Source organism: Lytechinus pictus, chromosome 7 (genome assembly GCF_037042905.1).
Source record: "Lytechinus pictus isolate F3 Inbred chromosome 7, Lp3.0, whole genome shotgun sequence".
Classification (NCBI taxonomy): Eukaryota; Metazoa; Echinodermata; class Echinoidea; order Temnopleuroida; family Toxopneustidae; genus Lytechinus; species Lytechinus pictus.
Window position 1 is genome coordinate 19984234 of NC_087251.1, and position 13870 is coordinate 19998103.

Sequence of the window (13870 nt, forward strand, 5' to 3'; positions counted from 1 at the left end):
AAAAGTTCAGAATTGTTAAAAATAAAGAAGTCAATTTTATAATTTATATGTATGGTGTAAAATAAAGCATTGAAGCTTTAACAGTACTAAAGTGTCACACAGTACATGAATGGATAAATTACTATCACCTTAATGTTTACAATTCCAGTATTCATTCTTACGATCATTATATGAATTTCTCTGCTGATAGTATTATGCTAATAATGTATCCATACAGTATTGTTACCCCTGTAAATTGTTAAAGGGATGGTTCAGGCTGGAAATATTTATATCGCAATAAATAAAGTAAAATTCACAAAGCAAAATGCTGAAAATTTGATCAAAATCGGATCACAAATAACGAAGTTATTGAATTTTAAAGATTTGCATTATTCAGGTTAAACAGTTCTAGGCATGTCTTTATGAACATTCATTAGGTGGTATGATGATGTCATATCCCCACTTGTTCTTTTGTATTTTATTATACGAAATTAGGTTTATTCAAAATTGTTCTACCAAGAACTAAAAACATTGGATTGACAACTGATTAAGTGCATTAGTTAATTGCCGCAACTTATTTCATCATAATGGAGACACATAATTTTACACATGTATGGAAAAATGAAGCATTGATAATTTCATGTAATAACATAACAAAAGGGAAAGTGGGATGTGCCATCATCAGCCCTCCTGATGAATATTCATGATGATGTGCATATAACTGTTTTCACAAAATATTGATAAACTTTAAAATTCAATAACTTCGTTATTTGTCATCCGATTTTGATGATATTTTCAGCATTTTGCTCTGAATTTTACTCTATTTATTAAGATATAAATATTTTCAGCCCGGACCATCCCTTTAAGTAAACCGATATATTTTTATACATTAAAATCGTCATATATGTATGAGGCGTAAATCGAACAATCTTATACTCTGACTCTGAAACAGATAAACGGCACTACAAATTCATTTTTTGTGGCTACTGTCGGACTTTATATATTGTGAAATATCCAGTCATTTTTTAGTATCATCTGACCTCATTATAGTCGACATTATGAAAATAGAAGTTTTGCATTGCTCATATTGATTTTTCCTACCCATGGTTCTTCCAAAAATAGTTAGTTACTCACACATTTTCGTGAACAACGCCGAATTTCTCAGTCCAAAACAATAGAAACATTATTCATCAATAATTACACGGGTTTTTAAATAATGTCAGGGTTCACGGGATCAGTGACCCTTCGCATCTCTCATTTCAAAACATGATTTTCCACTTTGCACTTAAGATCGTGTCTGTTGCGAAAGTTTGTTTTTTTCAAACCCATATTATTAATGTCAATGGTCCAACACCCAGTTTCGCTTTCGATTTTCAACTCATTTCTATTTCGATAATTTAATTCTAAAGGAAATTCAGGTTAAGGTACCAGACATTTGCCGACATTTAGCTTAACACACTCAACCTTTCATCTACTCGTAAGTCACTGGAGAAAGAAAATGATTTGTTAATGTTATATGGGAGAAATAAAATGATTGTAAAAACGTTTCGCATCACCAATATCAGTTAAAGGATATCACGTTTAACCTCGATATAATGTAGGGCTAAATAGTCTAGATCCTCGTAAATCATCTTTTATTCACAGCTACGACATGGCGCCCTGGTAATAGAAGATTATTCATACTCGCAAATCATTCCAATCTTTCACGTTTTCTCTTGGTTTATTGCATCGCATTGGCCTATTGACGAATACCCTTGGAGTACATTTTGTTCCCTTAAATCACGATCTTTGATCACTCCTTATTATCTCAGTCCCCTTCCCAATGTCCTATTGTAGTGTGCAAGATATCGATCGGAGGGACATCCCGTAGACCCACATGCCATTACGGTAGTCGTACCATGAACCTATCCATGCTAATATTCACATGATGTGTGTGTTATTGAGTTTTTATACCGACGAGTACTCTGTACAAAATATTGGGTAAAATTTTAACCAGCGCGAGGGTAAGTATGTGTCCAACCAATTTTGGGGTGTATTTTACCCAAGGCGGGAAGCATATTGTCGAGTAAAAGAGTGGGCAAAATTTTCATCACACTGGATAAATAAAAATGCCCCAAAGAAATGCCCAATGTTGGTTGGACACATAATTACCCTCATGGAGCATTTTTACCCAATATTTTTTTTAGGGTGTATCAATCAGATACGAATATGTAGCCTATGTCTGGGACAGACATTTAACGTCACCAGCCGTAAGGCGTGACTTGAACCTCGAAGCTGTTCATCAATTCGTAATTTCCCCGAGTAACTTGGATTACAGGCGCACGCCACATCACCCATATCTCATTACCATAATTACACGTTGAAAACATAATGTTCGTCATTCAGTTCACTTTATTTCTTGCTTAATTTTGTTTTACAATGTTTAAAAAAGAATTATCTTGCTTGGATATTCGTCACCATCTTCAGAACCCCACTTGACACCATTTATTTGGATCCTGTTGATCTCAAAGTTTGTTAGCCACCCGCTCCTCATTCATTACTTTATCTAACGGACCCACCACATCTCGACACTGCCAGGGAACCAATATATCCTGGTTTAAGCATACCAGATAACTGCGACTGGGCACGTACATAGAACTAATGGCGCCTATGTATTGCTCTTGATCATTCTGTGGTCTGTTTGAGAGACCATCTGCTCTCATCACTTCCTTGCTATCATCCACGTGAGGCACTGAAGTAATTTTGTAAATCTAGACCACCACTTAGAGATGCAACCTTTAACTAGCAGTGGTCGCCATGCGATACGTGGTGACGATAGTCAATACACGCTACCGAGTGATGTATAAATGGGGAGTGTTGATGATGATACCATACATTGTAATTCTCTTATCCACCCTTTTCTCCTCTACCAAATTCCTCTCTTATTTCGTTCTCTCTCTACTCTTCCTGATTTCCCCTATATATTTCTCTCTTCCCTCCTATCACTCCGCCTTCTTAAAGTACCCTTTTCTCTTTTACTGTTGTTTCTCCTGTACAATATCTTCAACCACAGAGGCACCTCTTTTTATTTAATTTTTTCATTAAAATTTTATCGGTTCTTCTGCTTCTTTTCATATGTAATTCCTTTTGTGGCATTCTGTAGCACTCCCAGCCCCCTCGCCCCCCCCCCCCCTCTCTCTCTCTTTCTCACTCTCCTTGTTTCTCTCTCCTCCTTCCTGCATTTTCCATTGATAATATTTTCTTTCCACAAGCCATGTACATTTCTTTTTTTTAATCGTATTTTCTTCCTTGTTTGTTGGAGAGTTCCTTCCTTGTATATTACATAAACTGCCCACGTTGTTTACTTTACGAATAATTATGCTGAAATGAAAATGAAAATCATGAAAGTTCCGCCTTAACTGCATGCTTAAATAGAGACGATGATTTTCATATTAATACAAAATTTCCCGACCCCTCCATTATCACTTTTTCTATCTCGTACTCTTGTAACATCCCTTTCTCCTCTCATGCCTGTATCTCCCTATATAATGTTATTTCTTTATTCTTCGCATTCTTCACCCTTATGCCTCCTTATGTGATTGTGTGCTTTGATTTGAAGTGGTGTAGGCCCTACATGTAGGCCGACGTGTGACTTTATACAGATTGTGGATCGCTTAAATTTGTGTTGATTGCCCCATGTGATGTAGTGGTGTTGTGTGTGGCCAAAGTATACCGTGTACATATATCATTTGTCATAATAACTGTGACCCTAATCAATGACATTTATTGGCGACTATTTAAAGTCAATTTCAATTCCAACCCTTAAAGGATCCCGTTGGTAAACGGTTCCAGATTGCGACAGGGCGCTTGAAGATCTCAGCGGTGTGCATAAAGCCAAGAAGCAGATATGTCATTCAAACGTAGTCCTGTTTATTAATATTTTCTTATTTATTGATTCATCCTTTGTCATGTTCCTTGAATGTAAATCGAATTAATCCAATACGTATATAGTTAATCGCCTAGTATTCATTATTCATTAATTAATGAGAAATTCAAGATTATATTTGGTATACTCAAGGTGATATGGGCGACATTGACAAATTTCCATACATGAATTATAACGGTGATGCAGTACTTTAATCTTTACGAATATAAACATTATTTTATAAATTATGGTAAACAGGATTTTGGGGTTTTCATTTTCATGTTTTCTTATAAACCTTGTTATGCCTGTAAAATGTAGAGAAAATATTTCGTTGTTCCATAATTATGAATGTGTATTTAATCGCACTTAAATGCATATTTTCCATTGGTATTCAACCCCATGCAGTATCCATCTCACAACTAGTGATCTATTAATCTTTTGTTCATGTTCCGTATACACTCATCGTCTGATCCTCGTATTAAGAGTCCCAAAGTCGTTTATATTCAAAGGTAACGTAGGTATAATATCCACTGATGATGCAGTAAATAGTAATAATTATAACAAATTGACGAATTGTACATTCAAAATGTTAACGAGTGTATAGCTTCAGTAAAAAGTATGTGCACTTGAAAAACAGTAAAACGTCACGGTGAAAAGCAACATGTTCACATCAAGACATGGAATGTCTGTTAAGATTGTTTAAAATTGCCGTGCCTTATCTTGTTTTCGTGTCTTCCATGATATTGTATAACAATAAAGGTACATGCTGTGTATCTTTGAGATCTGTACTTGATATGTAATGTACATGTAGTGATAAAGCAGTCTTTAAACGTGTATATTTTGTGTGTAGTATGTAAATATAACAGCACTTGAAATTATGCCAAAGACATATGATTCTTTTGTAGGATGGTGTTAATTCGTAAGCTGGCCGAGTGATTTTTTTTTCACTCTAGCCAGGACAGCAGCTAGATATTTCTTGCCACGTGTATTTTGTATTGAAGGAGTAATTCACCTAAAGCAAAAGATGCAATTACTCATTTTATTTATTTGAAACGATATTGTATCGTATTGCAGAATAATATGCAAAAAGAACAAAATAACGCTTAATGTTGCCAAACAAATGTGATATTAGATGAGCTTTTCGCTTTACATGAATGTAGAGATATATCTTCAGAAATGATTATAAGAATATGCAGACTATTTATTGAGTCATTATATTAATCTGAACTTCAATGTAGGGCCTCATTTGAATTTAATATCATCTTTTTACAGTGTGATGGAATTCCGAATTTATTGTTGTTTTGTTTAAAGGAGAAAATCCCGTCCGGGCATGCATTGTCGGTAGATATTTAATTCAATGTACATTATTTAGAAGTACACAACTTCCTCCAACATAGCCAGGATTAGTAACAGAAGTGGAAAAAATAAACATGTTGTTTCTGTAAAACATGAAATTAGTAGTTCAGAACCAAAAGTAATATTTTGTTCTACATTCCTTCAAAACATCTTACAGTTTCCTGGCAAATATACGGAAATAAATATATTTTTTAAATGTATTGACTATGAGCCTCAGTAGAAAAAAGCTCAATTCAAGTTTGTATTAGAATAATCCATAATAAAATGCTTGTTTGCAGTGTTACTTTTTGCTTGTAGATATTTTACTTGCAGTTAGTCGCTTTTGTTTATTTTCATTTTGTTCTGCTACTAATAAATGTATATGGTGTATTTGCATGTATTTTTATTCGTAAATATGAGATGATATAAAATCTGACATTATTAAAACTGAAATGAGATTTTGTGGTACAAATTTGTTTTTGAAAAACAATTTGACCGTCTTTCATGTTGTTCATGTGTATATAATACTTTTTGACAAATGAAAAGAGTGAAACGATTAAAGGGGTACTCCGGGCTGAAAATATTTATATCTAATAAATAGAGTAAAATTTACAAAGCAAAATGCTGAAAATTTCATCAAAATAATCATGATGACAAATAATGAAGTTATTAAATTTTAAAGTTTAGCAATATTTTATGAAAACAGTTGTATGCACGTTGTGCATGAATATTAGGTGGGCTGATGATGTCACATTTCCACTTTCCTTTTTCTTATATTACATGAAATCATAATTGTTTCATTTTCTAATACTCTTGCGGATGATATGTCTCCTTTACAATGAAATAAGTTGCAGCAATTAATATCTAATAAACTAAATCAGTTGTCAATCCTATCTTATTTAGTTCTTGGGGAAAAAATTATAAAACATGATTTCATATAATAAGATACAATAGAACCAGTGGGGATATGACATCAATTTGCTCATTGAATATTCATGAAGACATGCACAGAACCGTTTGACCGAAATTAATGTCTTAACTTTGTTATTTCTTGTCAGATTTTGATCAAATTTTCTGCGTTGTGTTTGTCTGGTTTGTCTTTATCTGTTCAAATGATATCAATGTGAGCCTGGAGCACCCCTTTTAGATTTTAATAAGATAATGGACAAAATGCGAAAATTGATTTTGTGTGTGTGTGTTAAACTGAGCTTCTTGATCCATATAGCAGGGGCCGCGGAAGCGGGGGGGGCTGGGCTTCAGCCCCCCCCCCCACTTTTTTTTTTCCAAAATCGTGTACAAAACGTAAAAATGACCATATGATTGTGATTTTTGCATGGTCAGCCCCCCCCCCCCCCCACTTTTGGCTCAGCCCCACCCCCCCCCCCCTGCTTGTGGTATAGCTTATGGTGAAGGTAAAAGATGTGTAAATGGGCCGAACAATATTTTGCTCAACATTAATAGTGCTTGTTTACCGAAAGCGAATTTGACGTCTGCTTATTCATACATGACCTAATGGATCAATAAAATCTTCACACAAAAGTTAGTCATTGAATGTATAAGCATTCCTGCCAAGTTAATTTGGGTAACTTATGTTGAAAAGTTATTTTGAAAACAGGAGGAAGTCGCCGTTTGTTGTTTCAATCTGTCTCTTTAGGCTGGATGTCACTTACCTATTGAAACAATATAAAGAATGTGTACCCTTTTAAGGAACACACAAAAATAAATCAGGTGAAAAAATATTAAAGAATATCCGACTTTACGGCAACAACTGCACCCCGCCCTCATGGAAGAGGGCGCTTGGATAAGAATGATAAAGAAAGGATGTGAGCACGTGATAAGAATGATCATAAATATATTCAGGGGAAATAAGCTAAAATACATTGACAGAACACCTGTTTAAAAGAATGTGCATGTGTGTGTGTGTGTTTTGGGCGGTATCATTTTTAGAAAATGAAAACGTGGTGACAACAGAAGAAAAAAGTGGAAGATAAAGTTGAGGAGCAGCATAACCCGGGCAGCATTACAGGAAAAACAGGGATGGTTTGAACAGAACTGATGAGCTACCTTGATATGGTTCGGCTCATCCGACATCATGTAACACATGATAGGTCAAATGGCAGAAAGTTTGTGCCAGTGTGTAGCTGATTTGTATATAGTCGTCCTTTTTAGAAGTGTGTTTTCGGCTTTAGGGAATGTTCACCCTGACAAAGTTGATTGCAAAAATAGCAGAAAAATAATAAAAGATATTGCCGAAGGTTCAAGAAAAATCCATCAAAGAATTATAAATTTATTAGAATTTCATTTATTTAATTTTATGACGTCATATGCGAGTAGCATTCCTACAGAGCGAATTGCAAAAAAATCAATGAAATGTCATTTTCTTAGAAAATTGAAAATAATTTTACTGTACCTTTTATATATCAATAGACAAATCATTTCACATCCGATCATGAAAAGAAAAATAAGTCATCAAGAACCAATAAAGAAATTGAAATTCATGCATTTCATATTCAGATGGGACAGCTGCTCGTTCATGACGTCACAAATCCAAAATTCTAATAACTTTCTTGATCTTTTACGGATTTTCCTCAAACATTCACCTATATTTTAGTTTGCGTTAGGTTTTCTGCTTTTTTTTACGAAAAACAAACTTTTCTTCAGGGTGAACTTCCCCTTTAAAAAACAAGGATAATGGGATTTCTTGTCGGCCGAATTGCGAATAAAAACTATGAATTGGGGGATTCAGCGGCACATCCACTTTTCCATGGAGCTCTTTGGTTACTGCTGAACCCCCCCCCCTGCGATTTCACCCTTTCCAATGCCAATGGAAAAAGGCAGGGGCGGCACCGTGATATTCCGATGGGAACAAGACGATCTAAAAGCGATGTCATATTCTCTCTCACTTGAAAGACAAGTACCAGATTCGTTCTTTAAACAGTCTTCTTCCTTGCTTCTTAACTTCACTCTTTTTTTTTTCAATACTTGGTAAAAACAATAGTGGGGCAGCCATTTCATTCCACCCGGTGGAGGGGGTAAGAGAACATTCGGCTTTACAGAACTTTTCTTGGAACAAATTCAATTTACACACGCATAGCAGATTCTTTGTGAATCTGATAAAAACTCTATTCCACTCGATATCATCGGTTGAGCGATATAGAATAAATGAAGTACATATTTTTTTCAAGAATATATATATATATATATTACAAGTATGTATACAATAGCATGTATTGAATTAACAGAATATATGGGTAAAATTCAGGGGGGGGGGCATTTCATGAAAGGACTTGTCGGACATTTTATCCAACAAGTCCCATATTTTATCCAAAATTTACGATAGGAACAGTACCTCTCAAGCCAATCAAAAACGGGGAAAGATGTCAAATCTAACTTGTCGGATGAAAATGTTGATGAAACTCTCCTGCTTCTCCTCATATAGGAAATTATTATGTTTGCGTTAAATCAGGTTTCCATACATCCAATACACAGAAATTGCAATAACCCAAGACACTTTACACATACCTAATTATACAACCCCGACTCTCTCTCTACCCCCCCCCCCCCACTTCCACACAAATCACAACCACTCTCTACTCATATCTTAAGATGACATAAATAACTGTATACATCTATTCACAATTATTTATATAATCTTCACACATCTTCCAAAATTTAATAAACAACAAAAATAAAAAATAAACCTGAAAAACTTTCTTCTATCTTTCATACTGATTTATTTCATTTCTTTCTTCAATGTTTATGTTTCTGTATGGGAAATAATGCATTTCACAATATAATCAATGATGCCATATCTACCTCATACCCCCCCCCAAAAAAAAAAAAATAATAATAATTATAATATAATAATAAAATGAGAAAGAGAAAAGAATGATAATGAAATGGGGTGAAGGAGGATGAGAAAGAGGAACATTTTCATGTGAAAAGAAAACAGAGGTTAAAGTATGTTGTTAGAGAAAAATAACTTGAACCTCACACCCATAGGCCTGTATTATGCCTTGAAACGCTCGATACAAACATCTGTGATGTCTGTTGGTTAAAACAATAACAAGACAGGCTTCATCACAAGACATGCATACAGTACAGTGTACATTTTTATATGGATAAGCACTTTGTCCGTCAACTTATACACAATCCATCAGAAATTCTTAAGTACATATGTACATCTTAATGAACGTAATTTTAGACTACACATGTAATTCAAATTTAAACTAATCAACAAAAGCCTATCATCTGGATTTATATGCACATGTATCACCTTACTCTGTCAACAAAATATGTGAATACGAAGGAAATAAATATAAAGAAATTTAAATTTCATACTCTATAATGTGTGATATCTATATTCGTAATATATATTTCATTGTCAATCAAACCTTCTCCCCAAATCATTCTTCAATTAGCATTAAGTTTAAAGTTTAAGTTATCACAAATTCATGTGCCTGAACTTTAATGAAATTCCAAATCAAATTGAATGGAATCTAACGATCAAAGTACAGACAATACAACGAAATTGAGAAATCAAGTTGAATTCTACATAAAAATATGAACCTCTGGAAAATTCTGTATTACTGTAGAGTCAAGACCATATACAGTTGGATAGTTCTATAGTGTGTTTAGACAACTTGGACAGTTCCCTGCAGGAGAGATTGGTTAGGTAATACATGTACTTTACTTTACAAAAAGTTATGGTATTCGAAGAAGGGAGGAGTCAATTTTTGTTGTGTTTTCTAAAACTTTTGGCTACCACATCCATCTAAAGTTGATATAATTGGAAAGCAACGTCATGATTCATTCATTAATAACCAACCTGAAAGAGACCAAGTAAATTGTAATATAATCCATAATGCATATTTGTCATTGAATATAGGATATCATTCATTTATTTGTAGTTCATTGTGTGTTTTGATGGGAAGAAAGGATTTGGAACATTACACTCTTAATTTGGCCTAACATATACAACACCATTTCATCAAGTGTTCTATCAATGATTTTCACTAACAATTATCAATTATGAAAAACAGCTTTCAGATTTAAAGATGAACAGACATCCCTGAATACCAAAACAAAAGTTGAAATGTTAAACCTTAATAAGGAACATTTGGAGGGATTTATAAACTTCTCCAAATGCTTAACCAGTGGCTTTTTCTAAATTCATGTACCAATTCATGTACCAACATGTATGAATATCTAGATGTACCAGAACCACAACTCATGAACTAGACCATATAATTTGCACTTTACAGAGAAAACAATTGCAGGTAGAGACCTACAAAAATCTGAATATTCAACAAAATACCCAAATTTGTCCCAAGCTTGATTGTACTACATGTACAGCATCAACAAGAGGCGCTTGAAAAAATATGACTAAGAAAAAAAAAAAATGCTTACTGTATTTCCCTGCAAAAAATTGTTGACAAGCTAGAAAGGGGGGGTTATGTGCCCCCCCTTCCCCCCACCATGCCTGTTCATAATAATTCTGAGACAGGTTCAGCATGTAATGTACTTTTAGTAATTATTGGCAAAGGGTACAAGCAAAATGTATTACAATAACTCTTTACACTAAAATTCATTACAATCAGCATTTATGTTTATTTTAAATTTGCTCAACTGCATGACCAACAAAAATGGTATAAAATGGCAATATTTCAGATAAAAGGGGTACTCTGGGCTGAAAATTATTATATCTTAATGAATAGAGTAAAACTCTCCAAGCAAAATGCTGAAGATTTCATTAAAAATGTACTAGCAAATATTTAGTGAAAACAATTAAATGCATGTCATGAATATTCATTAGGTGGGCTGATGTCACATTCCCACTTTCCTTTCTCTGATGTTATTACATGAAGTCATAATTATTTCATTTTTTCATACATGTGTGAGTGATATCACTCACACATGTATGAAAAATGATATATATCTCCCTTGTAATGAAATAAGTTGCAGCAATGAATATCTGATGCATTACATCAATTGTCAATCATTTTTTGTGGTTCTTTTGGGAAAAAAACTAAATAAAGATAATTTCATGTAATACAATACAAAAGAAAAAAAAGGGTATATGACATCATCAGTTTGTTCATTGAATAATCATGAAGATATGCCAAGGTCGTTTTCACCAAAATAACGCAAATCTTTAAAATGCCATGATTTTATTATCCCTTTTCCAACTTTAATAAAAATGTCAATGTTTTGTTTATCTGATGTTTCTTTATCTGTTCAAATCATATTATTGCAAGCCTGGAGTGCCCCTTTAAGCCACAAAACATAAGTGGTGCATTTAGGGCATCTAATATACCACAATCAGTGTAGATGCAAGATTTTAAGATTTTACTTGCAAATAAAGTATAAAATGACCACGAAATAAAGGGCAGTTCAGAAAAGTTGAGATCATGTGTGCCCAGCAATATAGACATTTTCCCTCATTTGTAGTGTGCCTTTTCTTGTACTTCTTTAAGTTCTCTTCACTTTTTTTTATGTTTGCTCTAGTCTAAGCACCCTGAGCATTCAATCAAAATGGAAAAGCTGTATAAATCCTATGTATTATTATCATTATAGTTGAGTGCCCCAACATCTGGCATATTAATGGAGTTTTTTTCATGAAATTCTGAAAAGGTTATCCTACAAGTTCAATGTCAATATTCACTTTCCACATAAACTTATATGAATTCAATGGCCCAAATTCACAAAGGTGGTTTTGAAAACCCACGGTTGAGTCCATGGTTTATGAAGATTCCCTGTATAAATTATGCTTATTTTACCGCATATATTAAAAAAATGTCCAATGCTGATGCGCGCTTTTGTCAGAGTGCACCAAATTGACGCCTGTTGCCGTGGTTATCCACGCTATTTTATTCATGAGTCTACTGTTTTGAATAATGAGTCCACTCTTGAAACAGTGGACTCATGAATAAAATAGCGTATCTAACCATGGTAACAGGTGTCAATTTGGCGCACTCTGACAAAAGCGCGCATCACCATTGGAATTTTTTATACAAGCGCCCAATACGCGGTAAAATAAGCGTAATTTATACAGGAAATCTGCATATGCCATGGATTCACCCGTGGGTTTTCAAAACCACCTTTGTGAATTCGGGCCAATAAGTTATTCCTATCGACTCCTTCTGGTTAGTTTTTTCTCTGTGAATAGACAAGTAAATCCTTGTAAAAATACAAATTACAACATATCTCAAGTTAAGCAGTGCAGGTAGCATCCCACTTACACAGGAAATAAAGTGAACTGTATAATTGGCAGATATTTTCCTCTTTTCCCCAATTTTAACATCTTCCCAATACATAGGTCTCGACTTCTTTAAGTGATATCAGATATTATCGCCACTTGCAATAGCTTGCAACAGACAATCAGTATCATGTCATTCAGACCCAACACCACTTGACAAATGTAGCATGTTATATGCTCCTTGGTAACGGAGCATTAAGATGTGTACAAGTTATCAAGACTGGTGATCGACAGCGCTATCAACAGCCAGAGGTGATGCCTGGTAGTTGGGACTTTTCCTACCCCTCCCCCAATCTGTCTGTGTCCATTTATCTCTTTATCTCTCTCTCACACTCATCTGTTTTCTCCTTCTATCTCTCTCTCCCTCTTTCTCCCACTCATTACCATCCCTCCTTACTCTTAATCCCATTCTACACCATCATGAATCCTTCAAGCAATCGAAGCTCTTTTGATGTATTGGAGTAGGACCGTGCTAATACTAATACCTATACTGAGCAGGCGGTGACCGGGATCTAGACCTGGATCCGGAACTGGATCTAGATCTAGAACTGGATCTGCTCCTCGAGTCTCGATACTTGGACCTGGGAGGGGAATGATGGTAACCTAGAAAGACAATGGAAGAAAGATTTGTAGAAAAAAAAAGTTTAGAATAAGGCTCTTGCGAAGTTTTGTAGAATGAACATACTGATACAAAAGAAAAACATCTGTACCTTGAGAGAAAATTGGCAATTGTTTTCCTTATTTGATTTGAAAATGAAGAGCGAGTGACGTTGAGGCTCCAGAAGACAATTGAAGAATTACAGTATGTTTACAGTACATGTACATAATACATTAGACATCTGTTTTTGAAAGGTTTATACTACCAAACACATACCCCTAAATCCTTGCATGTACAAAAACATAGAGCAGCAATAAAACTTTTTTTCTCTCTCTTTGACTTGATTTCACTTTACATAGATTTTGAAATGTCAAAAATTGTGTATTTTTCATGAAAGCAGTTATGTTAAAATGTAGCCAACCCAAACATTTACACTGGTGTAAGAATCAAACAACCTAGTGCCAAAAGACAGGTTAATGCAACATCTGATTGTGAATTAACCAGTTTATGTGTGTCTCTGTCCATATGCTGTTACAAATCCCTTACTGTGAACCCCGTACCACCTTCCCCCTCTCCCCCCTCCCCCAAAAAATACATCTCGAAATTTTTGAAGGGCACTACAGACATCAAGATATCTTGTATGCCTTTGCCAATTCCTGGAAAATACCTATAAGTACCGTTTCCAATGTTCCACTTTTCTTTATTTATTGTTTGTACTTTCCAAAGTACTTACAGATCTATTACAATTACAGTACTCTGTCACTGGAAATATCACTTAGCCTATTTAAATCACTTA

General features: G+C 34.5%; 1 protein-coding gene across 1 annotated transcript in view; it reads right to left on the minus strand.

The window, feature by feature from the left end:
• Positions 1-9773: 9773 nt before the first annotated feature.
• LOC129265422 (CLK4-associating serine/arginine rich protein-like) overlaps positions 9774-13870 on the minus strand; it is a 31596-nt gene continuing 27499 nt past the window's right edge. Inside the window, exon 15 of the mRNA XM_064102168.1 lies at positions 9774-13079. Coding sequence (XP_063958238.1) covers positions 12955-13079 — 125 coding nt within the window. The 3' untranslated portion in view covers positions 9774-12954. The remainder of the gene's footprint in view (positions 13080-13870) is intronic.